Genomic DNA, 19,182 nt, shown 5'->3' with positions numbered 1-19,182 from the left:
TTAGGTTGTTAAAATCATATTTAAAATAACAAATAACTTGCAAAATAATCCTGAAATGTTCCACAAATCTATTGATACGTAAACAGCGAAAATATCAGTAAAATGAGAGCTGCTCTTGGTCGAAAAGTGTTTTTAAACAATAAACAACAATTACATGTTGGAAAAACGACGATGATTGATTGAATGAAATCATAATATAACAGTGAGTCATTTGTTTGTATTTGATAAGTATGATACCACGTGATTAAGTTTTTCCTGTTGATTATTTGAAAAATACAAAAGATATATAAAACAGTATACTGCTACAGCCTAAATGCTTGATATTATTTCGCCATCGAGTTTATTAATTGAGAATGTAAAAATTCTTTTTATAATTGAATAATTGCAAAGTTTTCATTCAAGAGGTTAAACAAAAAGTTATTTACACATATATACATAAATAATATTCAATTCATCATTTTCGTTGTGCTTGCCAACTTTTTCAAAACTCCCTCCATATTTTTGGTGGCCTTATTCCCATGATTGTAAATGGAAAGTATTCTTCTCTACGTTTTCTTTTACGTCCATTGGAAACTCCAGTTCCAGTTGCTGATTGATCATTACTGTTGTTGATGTAGTCGTGATCGTCACCATCATCATCGTCATTTTCATCTTCATCATCTTCACATTGATCATCATCATTCTCATCATTACTCGCTATGTCATCTTCAGCCTTGTGATCGTCGTCATTCTCCTCATCATCTTCCTCATCATCTTTTTCATCATTAGTGTAATCATTCTCACCATCATCAGCATCATCACTGTGATCATCATTGTTGTTGATATTTTCGTGATTGTCACCATCATCCTCACCATACCCATTTTCATCATCATCCTCATCAGACTTGTCATCTTCAGTGTTATCATCATAACAACATTGATCATCATCATTCTCATCATTACTGTCTATGTCATCATCATTGTCATCATCTTCATGATTATTATCAATACTAATGTTAATCACATCATTATTATTCTCATCATATTCATCATTATAAGCATTGTTAAAGTTGTTCTCGTCATCATCATCATCATTCCTTTCATCAGTAGTGTAATCACCATCATTATCATGATAAGCATTGTTACCATTATTTTCATCATCTTCATCATCATCATCATCATATTCATTGTCACCATCTTCGTGATCATTAGCATAGCTAAAGTTACTCTCATCGTGATAATATGCGTTGTTAAAATGATAATGTTGATCAACATCTAGGCCGATGATATTGTTGTCGACATTTTCATAGTCGTTCGGGTGGATGAGATTGATCTGGCCATTTCCGTAAGCATTCACATTATTGTTCATATTAAAGTGGCTGATGTTATAATTTTCCTGTGCGTTGTTGTTGTCATAATAAAAATGTTCATCATGGAATCCAAGACTGTCGGTGGAATTGTAGTCCTAGTAGACATTCTCATAGCCAATAATATCGGTGAGATTTATATTGTCATCCCCATCATCGTCAGTTGCATCAACTTTAAACGGATTAACTACTGCTAGAGGCCGGTTTTCTTCAGGAAGGCAGTTTGCGAACGGTCTCCAAATTTTTTTTGGTGCCATTTTTCAAATTTAAAAAAATTACTAAAATTTATCAAATTGCAACGTTTGAAAAAATACGACGTATGAATTACTGATTCAAATTCAGATCAATCGAATGTATGGTTGATAATCGAAGCAAGCAAAGTATTTATAGCCTAAAAGTAACTTTGATGACTCATTTTTACAACCATGAAACAACTTTGTCAGCTCAAAGTTTTTACAACCAAACAATTTTGTTAACCTGTCTCATCAACAATTTTTTAACATTATTGACTTTGTTGTAAAAATTTTTAAACTTTATACAGACGAAGCAATTTACAATTTCTTTCTTGTTCATCATGCAGTGGTCTAGTGACTTTCTTCTGCCTTTTTAATTATGGATTTTTTTGTATAGTTCGCGACATTCTATATTTTTCAGATATGAGATATGAAGAAGTTTTTTTTAAACTTTGAAAAATTAAATTTTGACAAAATGCGCCAAGAATTCAGTTAATAAATATCGACTTTAAAGTTGCATTAACTGAATTGTCGCAAATAATGCTGTATTATACGATTTGCAATACTTTTCTAAAAAACATAATTCGAAAGATGATAATGTAAATAAAAAGTATGCAGAATTAAAGTCTAGAAAGTAAACTTTTTAAAATCTAGGTTGTTTCCCATTGTTTAACGCTTTTTTCTACGGTATCAAATGATCAAATGTCGAGAGATCATTTTGCAAAATGGAAATTTTCTGGAAGAAAACTAAAAAAATATGACAAAGATAAAAAGAAAACCTTTTTCAGCCAGATCATCACTACTAATTAAGGCTTTAATGCAGTTGTGAATTTAGGGGACCGGAAACTATTCTTGTTAAAACTCTATTTTTACAAACAAAAACACTGTTTTAAGTTAAAAGTTGATCAATCAATCAGTTAGTTTATAAAGCTCTATTTCCGCGATGTACGATTAGGGCTGTTTATAAAATTGTCATGTTTTGAGATTTAGGGAGATCAAAAAATGTGTAATACTTTATGACAAGAAAGTAAGAGAAGATAAAGGTTATGTGACATCCAAATTTTGCTTTTTTTTTAAAAATCAATCACTGAATTATTAAATTTTTGTAAGAAACTTTTTGTCAAAAAGGTTTATAAAATCAATATTGAATTGCTTTATATGCTTTATTTTTTGTTTCTTTTTCATTATAATCAGGAAGTTATGCATGTTTTTATCTACACTCTTCGCTATCAAATGTAGTTGATTTTTGTTGTCAACCATCATTTGTGATATTGATAATTTGCATGAAGTATATTGAAACATTGCGACTTGCTTTACATGGGGATATGGGGTGTTTAAAAGTTCATGATAGTTTGGACAAGGGAGGAAGGGGGAAACAAAAAGAACGCAAAAAAGCGTGATATCCTTTTACCGGCAGCTCTTTATCAGTTTTTTCAGGTTCACCTTTTTGTCCCATAAATATTTAGCAAATTTTACTCCATAGTCATGTTTCTTTTAATTCTTCTGTACGTACTGTTGGTAAATCTAAGTTTTAATTTGTTTATATATTTTGGTACAAGCAGTCGTCATTTTGAGGCTATTCTCTGTAGTCTCTTTAATTTTTCAGTTTTCCATTTTCAGCGGCATCATATATGACCCTAGAACCCGAAAGGTAAATACAAAACATCACAGCTTTCCATTATTATTAAGTCTCTGCATGCAAAATAGAAGCAGGCAAACTATCTAGTGTATATGCGATGCATTCAGTGTTTCTTACACACACGAATATAAGCACACTATCACATATATACATTACTATATAAATTTGTTTATGTATATATGCGTTGGAATGTATGTAACCATGTATGTTTGTTTGTTAGCTATATATCAATATGTATGTAAATATGCATGTATGGGTGTATGTATGTATGTCATGTATGCATGCATGAATGTCATGTATGCATGCATATGTGTATGCATTCATGTGTGTATGTATGCACGTGTGTATTTATGTATGTAGATCAATTGCAACTGTCAGCATTCATTTAAATATTTTCATCCGGTATATGTGTATCGTTTTGGACGTTCACCTGGATTGAAACGAAACAAGTTATCCCGAAACTTAAACGAAAATACATGTTGTACTGCCGTTGCGCCATTGTTTCAGTCATTCATAATAATAAATTATAATTGAAGATGATTCGTGAAGAATGTATGCAGACGAAAATTCGAAATTGAAATATCTCATTATGTTCCTAAACAGTGTTGTGTTCGAAACGAAACAATCGCAAAATACTCCACAGTTCACACGAATCCAATGATTTTAAAGAACATCGAATACGTCTTAAACTTAATGAATGAACGAATGAATGAACGAATAAATGAACGAATGAATGAACGAATGATCATATCATATATGCATTTCATTTCAATGTGTTTACAATATATTCCGCCATGTGATAATATAATGCAAGGCTTACTAACCAGCGTTAAAGCGTGTGCATGCGTTATTTTCAAGTAATGTGGTGTGTGTGTGTACACACGTGTGTACATATTATGTACGTGTGTGTGTACATATTACGTACGTGAGTATGTAGATATTATATGATACGTAGATAGAAAAAACTAAGTAGCACTGTTCACTGTGTGCTGTGTTGTAGCTGTATGTATGCAGTCAGTCTATGGTGAACATAGGAGTAAACAAATATTTCTGATTCGGAGTTTGAGTTTTTAATGTTTTGTTGACCTTAATTTTAAAGTAGTTTTTTCTAAATTATTAAAAATCAAATAAATATGGCGCTCATATTAAAAAATCTAAATTGTGGTAAACAGTTAATTAGTCCCGTGGTAAGGAAACTGCAGCCCGCCATCTTAAACTTCAATCACAACCAGAGGTCATTTTCGATAACTTCGCAGGTAAAGTGCAAACTTAAAACTTGGAAATTGCCTTTTTATTGTTCAAAATTCAATTTTCTATTAAAATAATCTTCTAGATTGAGTTGTCAGCTCTTTATTTCTATGATAACTTAGTTTTTTCACTGCTCAGTCATTGTCAATTTATCTGATTATCATAATTTTGCGCCATTATTAATTATTTAATTTATAAAAATTTGTTATTATCATTATTATATCTGCTAACAAAACAAATTACTAAAAAATAATATTACATTTTTTTGAAGTTTTGTTTTAAAGCAAAGTATTGCTATTCCAGATTGATTTTAGATTTTAGTTTGATTTGATTTTAGTAGTTCATTAAACTTTTTTGGCAACTTAAAAATAAAAACGAGCCTGCATGACATATGAGGGCTCTAACAGATCTGATAAATGTTGGACAATGATAAATAAATATTGGGGATTAATTATGACTACTATAAAAAATAGAAATTAATAGTTGAACAAAGTGGAACAATTTTTTTATGAGATGTCTTTTATAATTTTTTAAATAATATTATTTTTTACTCAGACGATTTTTGTTAATAAATTTAAATTTTGTATATTTCCTCTAATTGGAAAGTGTTTTAGGTATATATATTTTTATATATATTCTATAAAATCAAACCAATTAATAGGCCTTCTTAATTTCTAATTCAGTGCTGGTGGCAACAACTTGCCTTGTTAATGAATCAATGTATCACTCACATGTTTAATTTGCTCATTAATGTCGATTAACTTTTTGCTCATTAATATTTTTCTCAGTTGTTTAAATAAAAGATGTAAAAATTATAACTTTTGAATTTTATATTAAAATGCAATTAATTATTAAAACATTTAAAGTTTAACAATTTTTTTTAAGAGAAAGTGTCTTTAAAATTTTTATTAATAATGTATTTTTAGAAATTGTCAAATCTTTTAATTTATTTACTCACATTACTAATTAAATTTAAGCACTTGTGCATTCAAAATTTAAGCATTACATAACAAATAATTTTACTTAAGACAATTTTTGACTAATGTTTTGCAGAAATGTTTGAATGATCAAAAACTCAGTTGAGTATGAATTGAAATAATCCTATCTTTAAAATTTTTGAAACTTGGTCACTTGTCTTGGTGGGAAAACTAAGCAGTGATTGATGATTTCTTGGGAAGGAAGCATGTCGGATTGATGCAAGTTATCCGTCATCTGTTAGGAGGAAATTTTGTGCAAGTACAAGTCTCACAATCTCTTCACAGATCTCTGAGATTCTTGCTTGTTTGTATGCCTTGGTAGGGTTGCCTTCAAATCTTGACACGATGGAGATAACAGACATGAATATTTTTGGTTTGTTGTTACGGCCCGTCATACTAATAATTTTTCTTACTACACATGCTCTCTCTTTTCCACCCACACACACACACACACACACACACACTCATGCACACACACACAACAAGATGATGGTTTACGCAGTATCACCACTGAATTGACAAATTGAAATAATATCAATAGTGTGTTCACAGATTTTCTCATTGAGCCCAGGTTGATTTGAGTTTGTGGTCATGTGAGTGGAGTCAAACTATCAGATATTTGCTTGTACATGTATTGAATTCTCTTTATTAATAAGTATGTCCGTCGGTATGCAGGTGTTTGTATGCATAAGTATTCATTAGTAACATGAACAGGTCACTACTGCCAGGTGCACTGCACAAGCACATTTCCTTCAAATGCATCACCTCAGAAATTCATTAGGAAGGCTTAGCGATGCAGACATCTTGTTTGTGATGTTATACGTGGTTGATCATGTATGTGCTTGTACGTTAGCATCATGTTAATTATCATTGGGGTGCTCGTCTCATTTTAAACTTTAATGTTTGCATGTGTTGCCAGGTGCAAGTGATGATGTGATGAAGTGACGAGGGTGGCATGGGGGAATGAAGTGATGGCTGGATGGAATGATAAATGGCATCACATGATGAAAAATATGATGTACATGGAATGGACTACGAGGTCATGCATACAAGTTTTTTAAGAAGTCAGTTGGTAAAATCAAGCAGCAGATTTTTCAGTAGCAGGGTTGTGGAGTGAGCTGAATGATGAGACGGTTCTCGCGGAATCAACCAACAATTTTAAGATCAAGCTGGGAAAACTAGGATTTTTGGACAATTAATTAACAGCGGTTCTCACACAGAGACTAATGACTAGTCTACCGGACCACTATAAACCATGTTATGTTATCTTATGTTATATGCGATGGAATTGTATCATAGTGTGTGGTTGATGTGGTCAATATGATTGATACTTTACTTTGGGTTCATACGTTACAGAATGAAAATGTAGATGTGCATGGTGAAAAGTTGGAAAGATCCTCAGGGAAGTGTTTTAAAGTGATGGTTACTGCAGTGATGGTTTGTGGTGGTTTCAATGAGAATTCATCTCAATGAAAATGTTTTTTATGAAAAATGAAATGGAGCTGGTTGAGAAGATGCATCTTCATTTAATGCCTAATTTTTTCATTACAAATGTGATTTGGATTTCATTTTGTTTTCGTTTTTTTAATATTGTAGCATGTCACACAATAACATTAGGGCGGCGCGGTGGCCTAGTGGTTAGAGTCGCCAGGTGCCGTTTCACAGTGCGTGCAGTTACCGGGTTCGACTCGAATATGACAAAAAGATCACACGCTTCATGCGTGGTGCGTCGTTTAACACGTGTATCCTTTACGATGTTTGTCGGTTGTTGATTCCACTGAACCTAGGAATTGAATTCAATTTTGAACACCATTCTAAATTTATATCGCTCGCTTTTTTGAAACTACATTTTTATTCTCATTACTCTTCATGTTGTTATTCCCTTCTTGGTAATCACTTCTCAGAATGTTGAGCTGCTTGAACTTTCAAGTGTCTCACTCTCAATTCTTTTTCTAACCTATTATAATGTTTTCATTGGCAATTGGCTCTTGCACGTTTGTGAGATTGTTATGCGTTCGGATGGCGTGCAGGATAGTATAATGGTTAAAGCACCCGGCTCTCTGCTGTTGCGTTGACCGGGTTCAACTGCAGAGACGTCCCCGATTGATGCTCATCACATGCAATGTGTGTTGTGTACGTGTGTAATGCAGCGGCCGATACACGCCAAATCACATGTTCCGTTCGTGTGTTTCTGTTGACACCTCTGATGAAAATTCGTTCAGAGAGAACTGATGATATTTTGTGATATTATTTTCACTATGCGATATATTATTTGTTATCATTATTGTTGTTGTGTGGTTATTATTATTATTATTATTATTATTATTATTTATTATCGTTATTATTATTGAACCAGTGATTGTGCTTATCTGCATTCAATTTTTCAATATTTGCTCATTTCATGAGCATCCATGAACCTTTCCTAGGAGGTTCATAATTATTTTTCCATGACTCAAGCGTTTATAAACAAACATTCATTTATATCATTAGCATTTTGTTATTAAGTTTTTGGTTCAATATTTTTTGTATCTTTCATTTGTTTTTTGTTTATGTTGCCATCTCAGTCCGGTATCTACATTGCATCATTCCATTTTATTGCCATTTTTCTTCATTTCATTTCCAGTTTTTTCTTGCAGTTCGATTAATTAATGTCATCTGGTGTTGTGTGGTGCCATCTGGTGTTGTTTGGTGTCGTTGTTTGCATGTTTGTCTTGTGTCATTTCTTTGGTTTTTTATTTAATGTGATCTGCTGAAGTTTGATGTTTTCATTATGGCTGTTGATGTCGTTCGTATGTTAATGAGATGTTAATCAGCCGATGGCGCTAGACCAGTTCTTGTTTGTTAATTAATTTCAATGTAGATAAATCATTCACGTGTCGTGCCATTTCACAAGTTTTATTTGGATTGGCGTGTGTGTATTTTTTTCAACTAAATTTAAATTGGTGATTGCAGTTGATGAAATTTGGGTTAAATTACGCTAATGACGCGATTACATATCATCATACCCAAATCACAGCGCAACAACGATTTTACATGATTCCACACTTACAACTTCTTTTCAATGTTTTTTTTTTAATGACGTCATAGTACCACCATGACGTCATGACCAGGTCATTAAATTGTTCTATGATATGACGTCATCTTAACATAATCATTATGACTTCATCATTATGGTATCTTCGTTACGTCATCATCACATCATTATTAGATCCTTATTACATCATCATTACGTCATCATTACATCAAAATATCCGAATCCGACTCCAGCTCCTCAAAAAACCCAACTCCGGGTTTCGAATTTCAGTGAAAAATTTCAAATTTTGCATCGTAATTTCCTCTTTTTATCACCACTAAATAGGTAAATATCTTTAGAAACGCTTAAAATCAGTCAATGTAATTGTTTTCCTTAGTAAAATTACTTAATTTTTATGTTTTACAACTTAATGAAAGAAGTTATGTGATTTTATTCAGTATTAAATATGATTTCTTATCACTGCATATGTTTATCCTCTAAATTGCACAATCTTAAAAAAAAATTCGAAAAAAAATGGAAAATTTAAAAAAAAAATTAATAACCATTTCCGGAGTCAAATAAAAAAATCCGACTCCGGCCCCTTAAAAATTCCGACTCCGGCCCCTTAAAAATTCCGACTCCGACCCTTTAAAAATTCCGACTCCGGCCTCTTAAAAATTCCAACTTCGGCCCCTTTAAAAATTCGACTTCGGCCCCCTCAAAAATTCCGACTCGGTAGGCTAGGCGGCCCACAGTGTCTCATCTGTATGTGTGTGTTTCACTGTCATCTTGTCATATGCCGCTGCATCACAGTATGCTGCATTTCATTTCATATGTGTTACATTACAATACATTGATTACTTTAGATTACCATACATTGTATACATTACATTACATTGTATACTTTACATTACATTACATTGTATACTTTACATTACATTTCATTGTATGCAATACACAAAATATCGTCGTAAACATCACGCTTCCTTTTGAAATGACTTCACAAATTCGTCGTTGTTGTCGTCACTTAATTACCAGCACTACTACATTATCATATTTTTATTAATTTTTTTTCAACACGTTGCCGTTCACTTCCCACAAACAAATCCATTCATCACCGTCATTTTCAATTTGTCTGTAACGTTCAAAGCTACTTTGCACATTGCATTCATTTCAACCATTCTGCTGAAAAATTAACTTTGTCGAAGCTAACTTGATGATGTTGATGGTGATAGTGATGATGATAGTGATGATAATGATGATGATGATGATAGTGATGATGATGGTGAGGATAATGAAGAAGATGATGATGGTGACGATGATAGTATGGAAGACTGTGGTTAAAAAGGGCTGAAGAATTGGTATAGCTGGTGATTACGGAGATGATGACATGATGACTGTATAGGTGGAGAGGTTTATGTTACTATGTTGCCTCATTTTCTCCATGCCACAAACGTAAAAATGTTGAATCAGTCAATGATATTAACAAGGCAACAACATTAACGTGACAACAACAACATTAACGCGACAACAACATTAACATGACAACAAAACCAACAGCAGCTAATATAATAGCAGCTACATAAATGTTGTGCCCAGTCTTCAACATGCAACTAGAAAATTCTTAAACATATTTTTTTTCACTTCTTTTTATTCGTTTATTTATTTGTTTATTTGTTTATTGGTTTGTTTATTTTATTTTATTTATTTATTAATTTGTCGGTGTTTTTAATTGCTCACCAAATCTTTTATTCGTCTGTATATTTTGTTATTAATTTTTTTAGAATTAATTACACGTTGTACATTGCGGGTATGTCAGCAAATTTTAGAAAGAAGAATTTAATTTTCCAGGCTTAAAATTGCATTTTGAATTCATAACTCTAATCCTCCTTGTCCCTCATCCACCACTCAACATTCTCCTTGCACGCAGCTGCACACGTTTCAACAGGAACCACGTTTTTCAGTTTCGTTTCCGAAGGAGTTGTTGAGTTGTCTCAGTGAAGCTACTAACTAACTCTTTGCCTTCTCTTCTCTGGTAGCATTTGGTACTAAATTCTCTGGCAGCTGATCAGCTGCAGTTTCCATTCGCATTCTGTTGAAGTAGATGATGTTAAGAAATGTGAAATGACGATTCTATTGGTCATTTTATATGATTTGAAGTAATGATTTGAAAAACGAGCAAACAAAACCGTATTAATTAACCATATTGACCGGTCAGCGTGTTTTCTTGATTTATTTAAATTTTGATATTTTATAGCAAGGATTAAAAAGCTTTGCTGCAAACAAGCACTACTAATAAATAAATAAAGGTATAGGTATATGAATATATAAATAAAAATTGAACAGTGATAAAAATATGTTTTTTTGCTTTGGTTTATTTTTTCCAAAAACCAACCACACCATAAAATAAAACTTGCAGACGAATTCGAAAGTAGCAGTGCTAGGTGCAGCGGGGGGACTTGGACAGCCCCTGTCACTCCTGCTCAAGATCAACCCGCACATCTCACATCTAGCTCTATATGATATTGTTCAGGTTAGTTGTATCTGTCTGTAATGTTGTTGCTGTTGCTGCTGTTGTTGTTGTGTTTATTGTCGTGTGATATTGTTATTTTGGCGTTTCTGCTGTATAATGTTTTAATACGGTGGTGTTGGAATCGTTGTATTGATTCACTTTAACGATTTTTTGTGTGTTTTTATGTTATGACGCTGTTTAGTTGTTGTTGTGTTGTTTCGTGTGTGTGTGTGTGTGTGTTGCACTTTGCTATTTGTTGTGTGACAGATGGTTTGATGTTGTTTAGTGAACTGGAATAGGGCATATTTTCTGATGTTTGATCGGTGTCACGTGATGATGTTTACGCGATACTACTCTCATAATTACACGTAATAAAATATAATGTCTTATTGTTTAGTTTATATTTATTACTTAATATCATGCCTAGTTAATAGCATCCATTCATTCACACGTATGTAATCAAACAAGTAGCATTGTGTCGGTCTGTCTGTGTATGTGTGTGTGTGTGTGTGTGTGTGTGTGTGTGTGTGTGCCTGTGGATTTGTTTCATGGGTTAGTTTGTCGTGCTTTTTGTATGTTTTCATGTATTCCAGTGTTTCTCATTTTTCGCATCCTTTGTTAAGGATTTGTATTGTTGTAATGATAGCACATCATCTCATTATTAGACTACTTTATGCTACGTAGATGTTTAGATGTTATAAGTCTATCCATCTATCCATCCATCCATTTGTCTATCTATCTATCTATCTATCTATCTATCTATCTGTCTGTCTGTCTGTCTGTCTGTCTGTCTGTCTGTCTGTCTGTCTGTCTGTCTGCCTGTCTGCCTGCCTGCCTGTCTATCTCTCTCTCTCTCACTTTCTTTCTCTTTCACACTCTCTCTTCTTTCTCCTCCTCTTCTCACTTTTTTAAATTTTCTTTTTCTATTCTGTTTTTCTAATTTCCTCTCCCATTGTCATTGGACGAAATTTTCGCGGCATGTGATTACTTAACTTAAATAATTTGATTCAAAAGCCTAACAATGAGTTGAGTAGCATCACATCACATGATCATCTGTTGAGTAGCATCATTTGCCCTGCTGCTCTGTTTCTCAACTACGAATGGAAATGATAATTTTTAAAAAAATTAGTTAACGCTTCTGTAGGATTTGAAAATTTAAAAAGATGCATGGCCATTCTCTGTGTTAAAACTAGCACTCGAGAAACTGATTTGGGTTTGAAAACCAGAGATGGTTTTAAAAATATTTATTGACGGCATTAATTAAAAGTTATCAAACTAGTTAACTAGTCTTTGGCCTTTTTAACTTAGCCATAACTTTTTAAAAAGAAACGTTGTTAAGAATATTCTCCCTTAGCAAGAGTTCTCAAGGGTGAAGTTTAATTTGGAACATCTTCATGCAAAACGTTTCTTTTCGCTTGTTGAATTCTGACATGTAAATGACATTTAAATAGTGTATTAATTTTAGGATAAAACATTTAAGAAATACGTAGGTACACATCTGCAATATAGTTTTTTGAGCATTCTATATTTTGCTCCAATCTTGTGAAATCCCGGATAGTCCTCTGTAGAATCACCCCGACTATATTATGTAGATCTTTTTAGGATCTATCGACATCAGGAATTGTATAATTACGTTATCACCAATTTCTACCGGAAAGTCTATTTTATCTGAAACCATTGTATCGCTTGGCCTGTTTTTTAAGGTTTGATGCGTAGTTTCTATGGATGCTATTATTTGTCGATTCACATTTGTTATAACTTTGAGGTCTTTATCATTTGGTAGTAATTTAAGATGCTCTACAGTCAAAGATGCTTCAGCTTCAGTACCGTATTCACTGCCTCCTGCTGCAATTAGTAATTTTTTTCTTGTTTGGAATGAATTTTTTGCGTCTGTTTGTTTAGCTCTGATGAAGTCTATCGCAACTAGCTGTAGCCCAGTTTCTGCATTATCTGTACTATCCATCATATTTATATTATTTAACGCATTTTTAAGGTTATTTTCATCTCGTATATCCTCAATAACATCTCGGTGTCATAAGCCCTTTCAACACCAAACATACCTTTGTTGGGTGACTTTAGTACCATCGACGATGTGTGGGAGAGGTTATCTCTTTTTTTCTTTCTTGAAATTACTTTTTTTTCTTTATTTTTATGGCTGTTCTGTAGGCTAATATCATCTTCCGGATAAACAATAAATTATATCAGAGTCAATAAATTAGCATTGAAACTTGATAAATCCGCCGAAAGGTTAGTCAACATTTTCTGGTTTTTCCTTGCGTAAAAGTTGGTGAAGTTTATCTTCTTACATTGTAGACAATTTTCACATAACTCTGCTCAACCCGGATTTATAAATATTTTTTTTAGCTATTTTTAGCATTTGTAGCCAAACAGAACAAAAGACAGTTAACTTTTTATATACTGTTTCAGCAAAACTTATATTTATAATATGATAAATTAGATAAAGTTTTCCAAATTTTCTATAATAGGCGATTACAGACCCACAATCACTAAATTTTAAAAATATAAAAAAATCTATAAATTTATCATAAGAATAGTTATTTAAAATGAGAGGAAGCTCATTTGACAGTTACCTGTAAAATAAACAAAATTAGCAATGATGTATAAGTTTGATTTAAGGAGTTCTAGATTGTTAGTTGCAATAAATAAATGGCTCATTGGTATAGCATGAAAATCCTGATTGCCTTCTTCATCAGCATTTTGATGGATTGGTGGTCGATTGATAAGCATTTGTCCAAACCACATTTCAGTATATCGCATAGGATAGACAGATGTCGTCGTAGAGTAAGTTTAAACATCTTTCTTGAGATAAGAATTTTCTCTGTTCATTTTTCCAATTGCCCATGCTAATTTGTTAGAGAGGTGGTCTACATGTGGCTTGAAGTTTAATTTTTGGTCCAAAAAACACCCAAAAATTTTATGGTTTTATTTTCAGTTATTTCGTAGTTGTTGATTTCATATAATACTTTATAGTTCAAGTATTTCGTTGGTCTAAACACAATCATCCGAGTCTTTGAATCTGTTGCAATAAAACTGGAACCACGAGACAAAATGCGCTATTTCTGCACTAGTATTGCAATTGTTTTGTTGATGTGTTTTTACAACTGCTAAAAATCTTGGCATCGTCAGTGAAGCAAACGTGGTCAAAATAGTTTGTTGCATTTGGTCGGTCTCTCCACATTATACCATATCTTTCCACATCTCACCACAACTCTCCACATCCATCTACATCTCACCACCTCAGGTACCAGGTGTGGCAGCAGACTTGTCCCACTGTTCAACACGCGCCAAAGTGTCCAGTCATTTGGGACCTGATCAGTTGAAAACCTGCTTGGATGGTGCCAAGGTGGTTGTCATGCCGGCTGGAGTGCATAGAAAACCAGGTTGGTGCTTCGTTCGTTGTTTGTTTGGTTGGGGTATTCTTGTTCTTGTTATGTTGTTCTTGTTGTCATGTTTGTTTAGTCGTTTGCTGGGTGCTGTGGCAAGGTGGCAGATATGAGGACATGGTGTGTTTGTTATAGACGTTTGTTTGCTTTCAAATGTTCATTCATTTGTTATTTTTGGTTTCTATATGGATATTAGGTCGATTAAATTACTTAAATACTTGTGATTATTTGATAAGTAACTTGTGTAGAGCGTTTGATAGGCCTCCCAAATTAAATGTAGTTGATAAGCGTCTTGCGTGAAGTATCCTGGATGGAGAGTATAATATATATATAGTATATATATATATATATATATATATATATATATGTATGTATTATCCAGTACGTAATCTCAACAAAATATTTGGTCTAAATATGGCCACATGTAAAACTCAGATGAAAAATTATTTTGTTTTTGTTTGCTGCTTTTTTTAGTTACAAATTTTTAGAAAGCATTGTAGGATAGATCTTCATAAAGACCATTACTCAAACTGACTGGATGTAGATAAACAAGGCGAGGATGCAGATGATGTTCCTCTTAACACTTACATCATGTTTTATTGCGCTTTTCCAAAAAATATTTTTTATTTTTACTTTTTCAGATTAATAAGTTTTTCAGAGTCTGTATGTCAGCGTATAATAAATACAACGTAAAATCCAACATATTAACGGCTTGAAATACAACGTATTATGTATTTTGAATACGAACGAACGCCCGCCATCTGTTGCGTCAACTTTTTTCAATTTGTTTTATTGATTAATCATGTTCGTTTATATAACATTTTTTTTTGTTCTATAAAGTGTAGACCTGACTAGTTTTTATAGTGAGTTAATTCGTTGGTAATACTAGAGAAATTTTATTTTGCAATTCTACTTCAAAGTTATCGTTATTTTAACAAATTTAACTGCATTGTTCGTGGTTAAGAAAACAAATAAAACCAAATATAAAATACAACAGCATGCGGCAACGATGTACACCAACATACAACTTAACATACAACTCAACATACAGCATCAACATACATCAACATACAGCATCAACATACATCAACATACATCAACATACACTGGCAAGGCAACAAACATATAGGCAATGTATTAACAATGTATACAATACATACATAGATGCATACGCTTTGTTTATTTCACGCTATCTATAGATGGTTAAAAACAGGTAATTAATGTTGAATGTTAATTTATATACGCGTGTTACTTTCTTGTTTTTGGATACACCAACAATTTATGCTGGTGAATTTTCTGAAACTGTAATATAATACAGACACCCAGCTCGTGTTTGCATCCTATACACGCATACATGTGCGGTGTATACATGTACATTATGTGGACGTTACTGTATTAATCTGATTATGAAATTGAATTACTGAAAAAAACGAAGCTAACGTTAATTTTTTTTAGTAACTTCCAATTACTAATAAAAAAAAACATGATAGAATCTAAAACAGTGATGAGTTTTGTGAGCTTCCTTCCCTACGATTCAATTAAGATCCATGTTTCATCATTTTTTACAAAGTGGGGTGCCGTGTGGTACCCCCAATTTGATAGGATCTCTGTGCAGCTAGCTCCTCATCTGATTTCTGACTAATTCATGTACATTTGATTAACTTATCACCAAACTTTGGTGGTTGTGGTGGTGGCTAAGTTGTTGAGTCATTAACTTCACCTATGTAATTAATTAATTAATTAATTAATTTATTTATTTATTTAATTTTTGTGTTATTTTTCAATTGTGTTTTTAATTAAATTTTTGAGATTATTTAGTTCATAATAAGTTTGAGAAATATGTTTGATCTTCATGTTTCTGCAATTATTTATAGTTCATTCTTATTGAATGAACTTATATCAGTAATCTAGAAAATAAATTTATTTTGTTAATGTTCAGTTATTGATAACTAACTCAATTATCAAGTTGATATAAACATTATCATTCTTAGTTGTAAACCGCTTCATAGAATGTTCTGCTGCTTATTTTAAACAGCTATTGAATTCATTTCTTTGTTTATTAAAGAAGTTGATATAAATCATGCCAGACGCTAACATGTTAGCTAGTCCTAACAATATAATTCACAGGCAGTCACAACTTATAAACAGTTAATGCATGCTCGTGCAGCACAAACACAATATATGGTTGTTTAAGTAATTTGTACATGTACATTCAACAAACAAACAGACAAATAAAACCCTTCATTTGTTGAACATTGTCAAGCTTCATTTCCATTCAACATTTATAATATTTAGTGAGGTCGATTAATGTTAAGTTATTTCACTTCCGGACCCCAGCAAGCTGCTAGAAAATGAGTTTGTAATTGATTTAGAATTCTATCAATGATATACCAATCTATTTGCAATTTTTTTCAAGAAGAACTCTCAGTGCTGATGATGACCAGACTGATTCACCTCCACATTTCATAGACACACATGTTTGAAGTTACCTTTTAATGTAATTTATGTTGAAGTCGTGAACGGAAATAATAACGTTGACTTCATTCAATCAGATTAACTCATGCTGACAAAATTGCTCAACTTAAGCAGTCAGTAGAAGTTGTCATGTCTTCTCATCCATCAACTGTACCCAGCCATTGATTCCCTCATCCTTTCTTCGATCCCTAATCTCTGCCAGTTCTTCACGTGTCATTCCTGATCTTCTCCTGGTCATTCCACACTTGGACATTCCTGCCCGTTGTAGATCTTCATTTAGACGATATACCCATCTTTTTCCTGGTAGAAAAGACCAAAAGGAAGGCCATTGAGACTTCATGGCTTCTCTGGTGGCCCTGTTTGCGTCCATATGCAGCGCATGACCTGTCTGCTTCATTCTCCGAATCCTGATCACTTCCGATGCACGCGGTTGGTTCGTTCTACGTCTGATTTCCTCGTTTGAAGCATGGTCCTGCCATCGAGTCCCTTTAATTTTCTTCAGCCGTAAAAAATTGTTTGGAATTGTTAAAATGATAAAATCCTCTTACAAATTAAATCGTATGATGGTTTAAGTTTTTTAGGTAAATAAATTTTTTAAATGGTGTCACAGAATGGGATTTTTAAAAGTGTTAAATTCCAAATGTGGTAGTATGTTTTAATAATGACTATAAAAAATGAAAGTTAATAAATTTAATAAAAAGTTATAGTATCAAATGTTTCATATGAAACACGAGATGGAAACTTTTTTCAAATTTGATGAGTTAAGCAGATGAGAAAATATAAAGATAATTTTGTTATATGTTAGCTAGCAGATATTTTTTCAACTTTTTCCAACAGTAATCGTGCCTATATGGACCAACAATTTGTGCTGTTATTAATATTCAAAATGTAACACTGGCGTTGTGTATGCCTGAAAAATGACGATAGGTCATATTTTGAACAGCGTCTTTTAAACAAACACAGCAATGTGTAATTCATTTATTTGCCGCTTAGAAATGTAGACATACACACACGTATAGATAGATAGGTGTGTATGTATCTTAAATCTTATAATGTAATTTTGATTCTGAGGGTATGTGTTTTAGGTCTTTAATGTATTACGTTGGGTTATATATGTGCGTATATATGAAATAATAAACTCACCAACCAATCCATTAAAATGTAATTTAAAGAAGTTCGCGCTCTTTTTTTTAACCTCTGCTTCTAATTTGCATCCCATTCAATTGGATTTTTATTTAATTAAGTTTTTTTTAATGAATTTCTCATTAATTCTTGACATATTTGTTATTATTAATATTTGTTTTTTTTTATTATTTTTTGGATGATATTTTATGTACGTGGTTCATGGATTCTCCGATTACGTCATCTCTTCAAATCTTGTCTCGCTTGTTTTATTTTATATATAAAAAATATAACAAAAGAAAACCTTTAAACAGCTGCAAACATCAAGTGAAGAAATGTTCTAAAAATTTATTTGCAGTGTGTCACGCACACACACACGCACGCACACACACACACACACATACACACATGCATGCTGCATACACGAACATGTTCTCATACTTAATCGTCCGTTACAAACATACAAACATTATAAATATTACATATATTTACTTATTAATTTAATTGTTCCCAATTGTATTACTCTCATTCTTAATGTGATTCGTTAAAATCTCGATAACAGTAGAAATTGCCAGAAAAAAAGTTCACCATCGTCATCATAAATGACGAACTTATTGACGAGATAGCAAAGTCACCATCCGCCATCCACCCATCACATCAGGATCACCCAAAATTTACATTTTCATTTACAAATGTAACATTTACATCCAACATTTATATCCAACATTTACAAGTTCTTAATGCAGGCACTTCAAATTAATGAAAATTGAAGAGTTAGAGACATTTTAGAAGAGAAAATGGTTTCTGAAGAATGTGAAGACTCCGTAAAACTCTATAAGACACTGTAAGACTCTGTAAAAACCCGGTTTGGTTTCTATAAAGTTTTAAAGTTTAATTTTGTAGAAAAGTAAAAACATCGAAGGTAAGTTTATGCAAAGTTGTGAAGTTTGTGGGTTAGGATTAGGGTTAGGATCTCGCCTCATGGACAACGTACGTCTTTCTTGAATTTGGAATTTCATTTTAATAGTGTTTTCAGGCTGAATGCGTTTACTTTATTTTACAGAGGTGTGATGGTTATGAGATTGAGAATTTATCTCATATAATAATTTTTTTTTTCTGACATGTGGATGGATTAAGAGGAGATTAAGGCAGACATAATGAGATTAAGCTGTCATGATGGTAATGTTGTTTGTGAGTATACTGTAGTTGGTTG

At 32.6% G+C, this 19,182-nt stretch overlaps 2 protein-coding genes across 2 annotated transcripts in view; one reads left to right on the top strand and one right to left on the bottom strand.

Moving 5' to 3' along the window:
- Positions 1 to 481: 481 nt before the first annotated feature.
- HELRODRAFT_175991 (hypothetical protein) lies at positions 482 to 1,603 on the bottom strand (the record flags this gene model as incomplete). The annotated part of the gene is made up of 2 exons (XM_009023353.1): positions 482 to 1,375; positions 1,454 to 1,603. The coding sequence occupies 2 exons, from the start codon at positions 1,601 to 1,603 to the stop codon at positions 482 to 484; spliced, it is 1,044 nt and encodes a 347-aa protein (XP_009021601.1).
- A 2,655-nt stretch (positions 1,604 to 4,258) lies between these two features.
- The window catches only part of HELRODRAFT_185773 (hypothetical protein), a 29,390-nt gene continuing 14,466 nt past the window's right edge, over positions 4,259 to 19,182 (top strand). Inside the window, exons 1-3 of the mRNA XM_009023352.1 lie at positions 4,259 to 4,474; positions 10,876 to 10,989; positions 14,231 to 14,369. Coding sequence (XP_009021600.1) covers positions 4,352 to 4,474; positions 10,876 to 10,989; positions 14,231 to 14,369 — 376 coding nt within the window. The 5' untranslated portion in view covers positions 4,259 to 4,351. The remainder of the gene's footprint in view (positions 4,475 to 10,875; positions 10,990 to 14,230; positions 14,370 to 19,182) is intronic.

This window comes from Helobdella robusta, assembly GCF_000326865.2.
Source record: "Helobdella robusta unplaced genomic scaffold HELROscaffold_36, whole genome shotgun sequence".
NCBI classification, from domain to species: domain Eukaryota; kingdom Metazoa; phylum Annelida; class Clitellata; order Rhynchobdellida; family Glossiphoniidae; genus Helobdella; species Helobdella robusta.
Note: the sequence above shows the minus strand (reverse complement) of the source record. Positions and strands in the feature narration are given on the sequence as shown.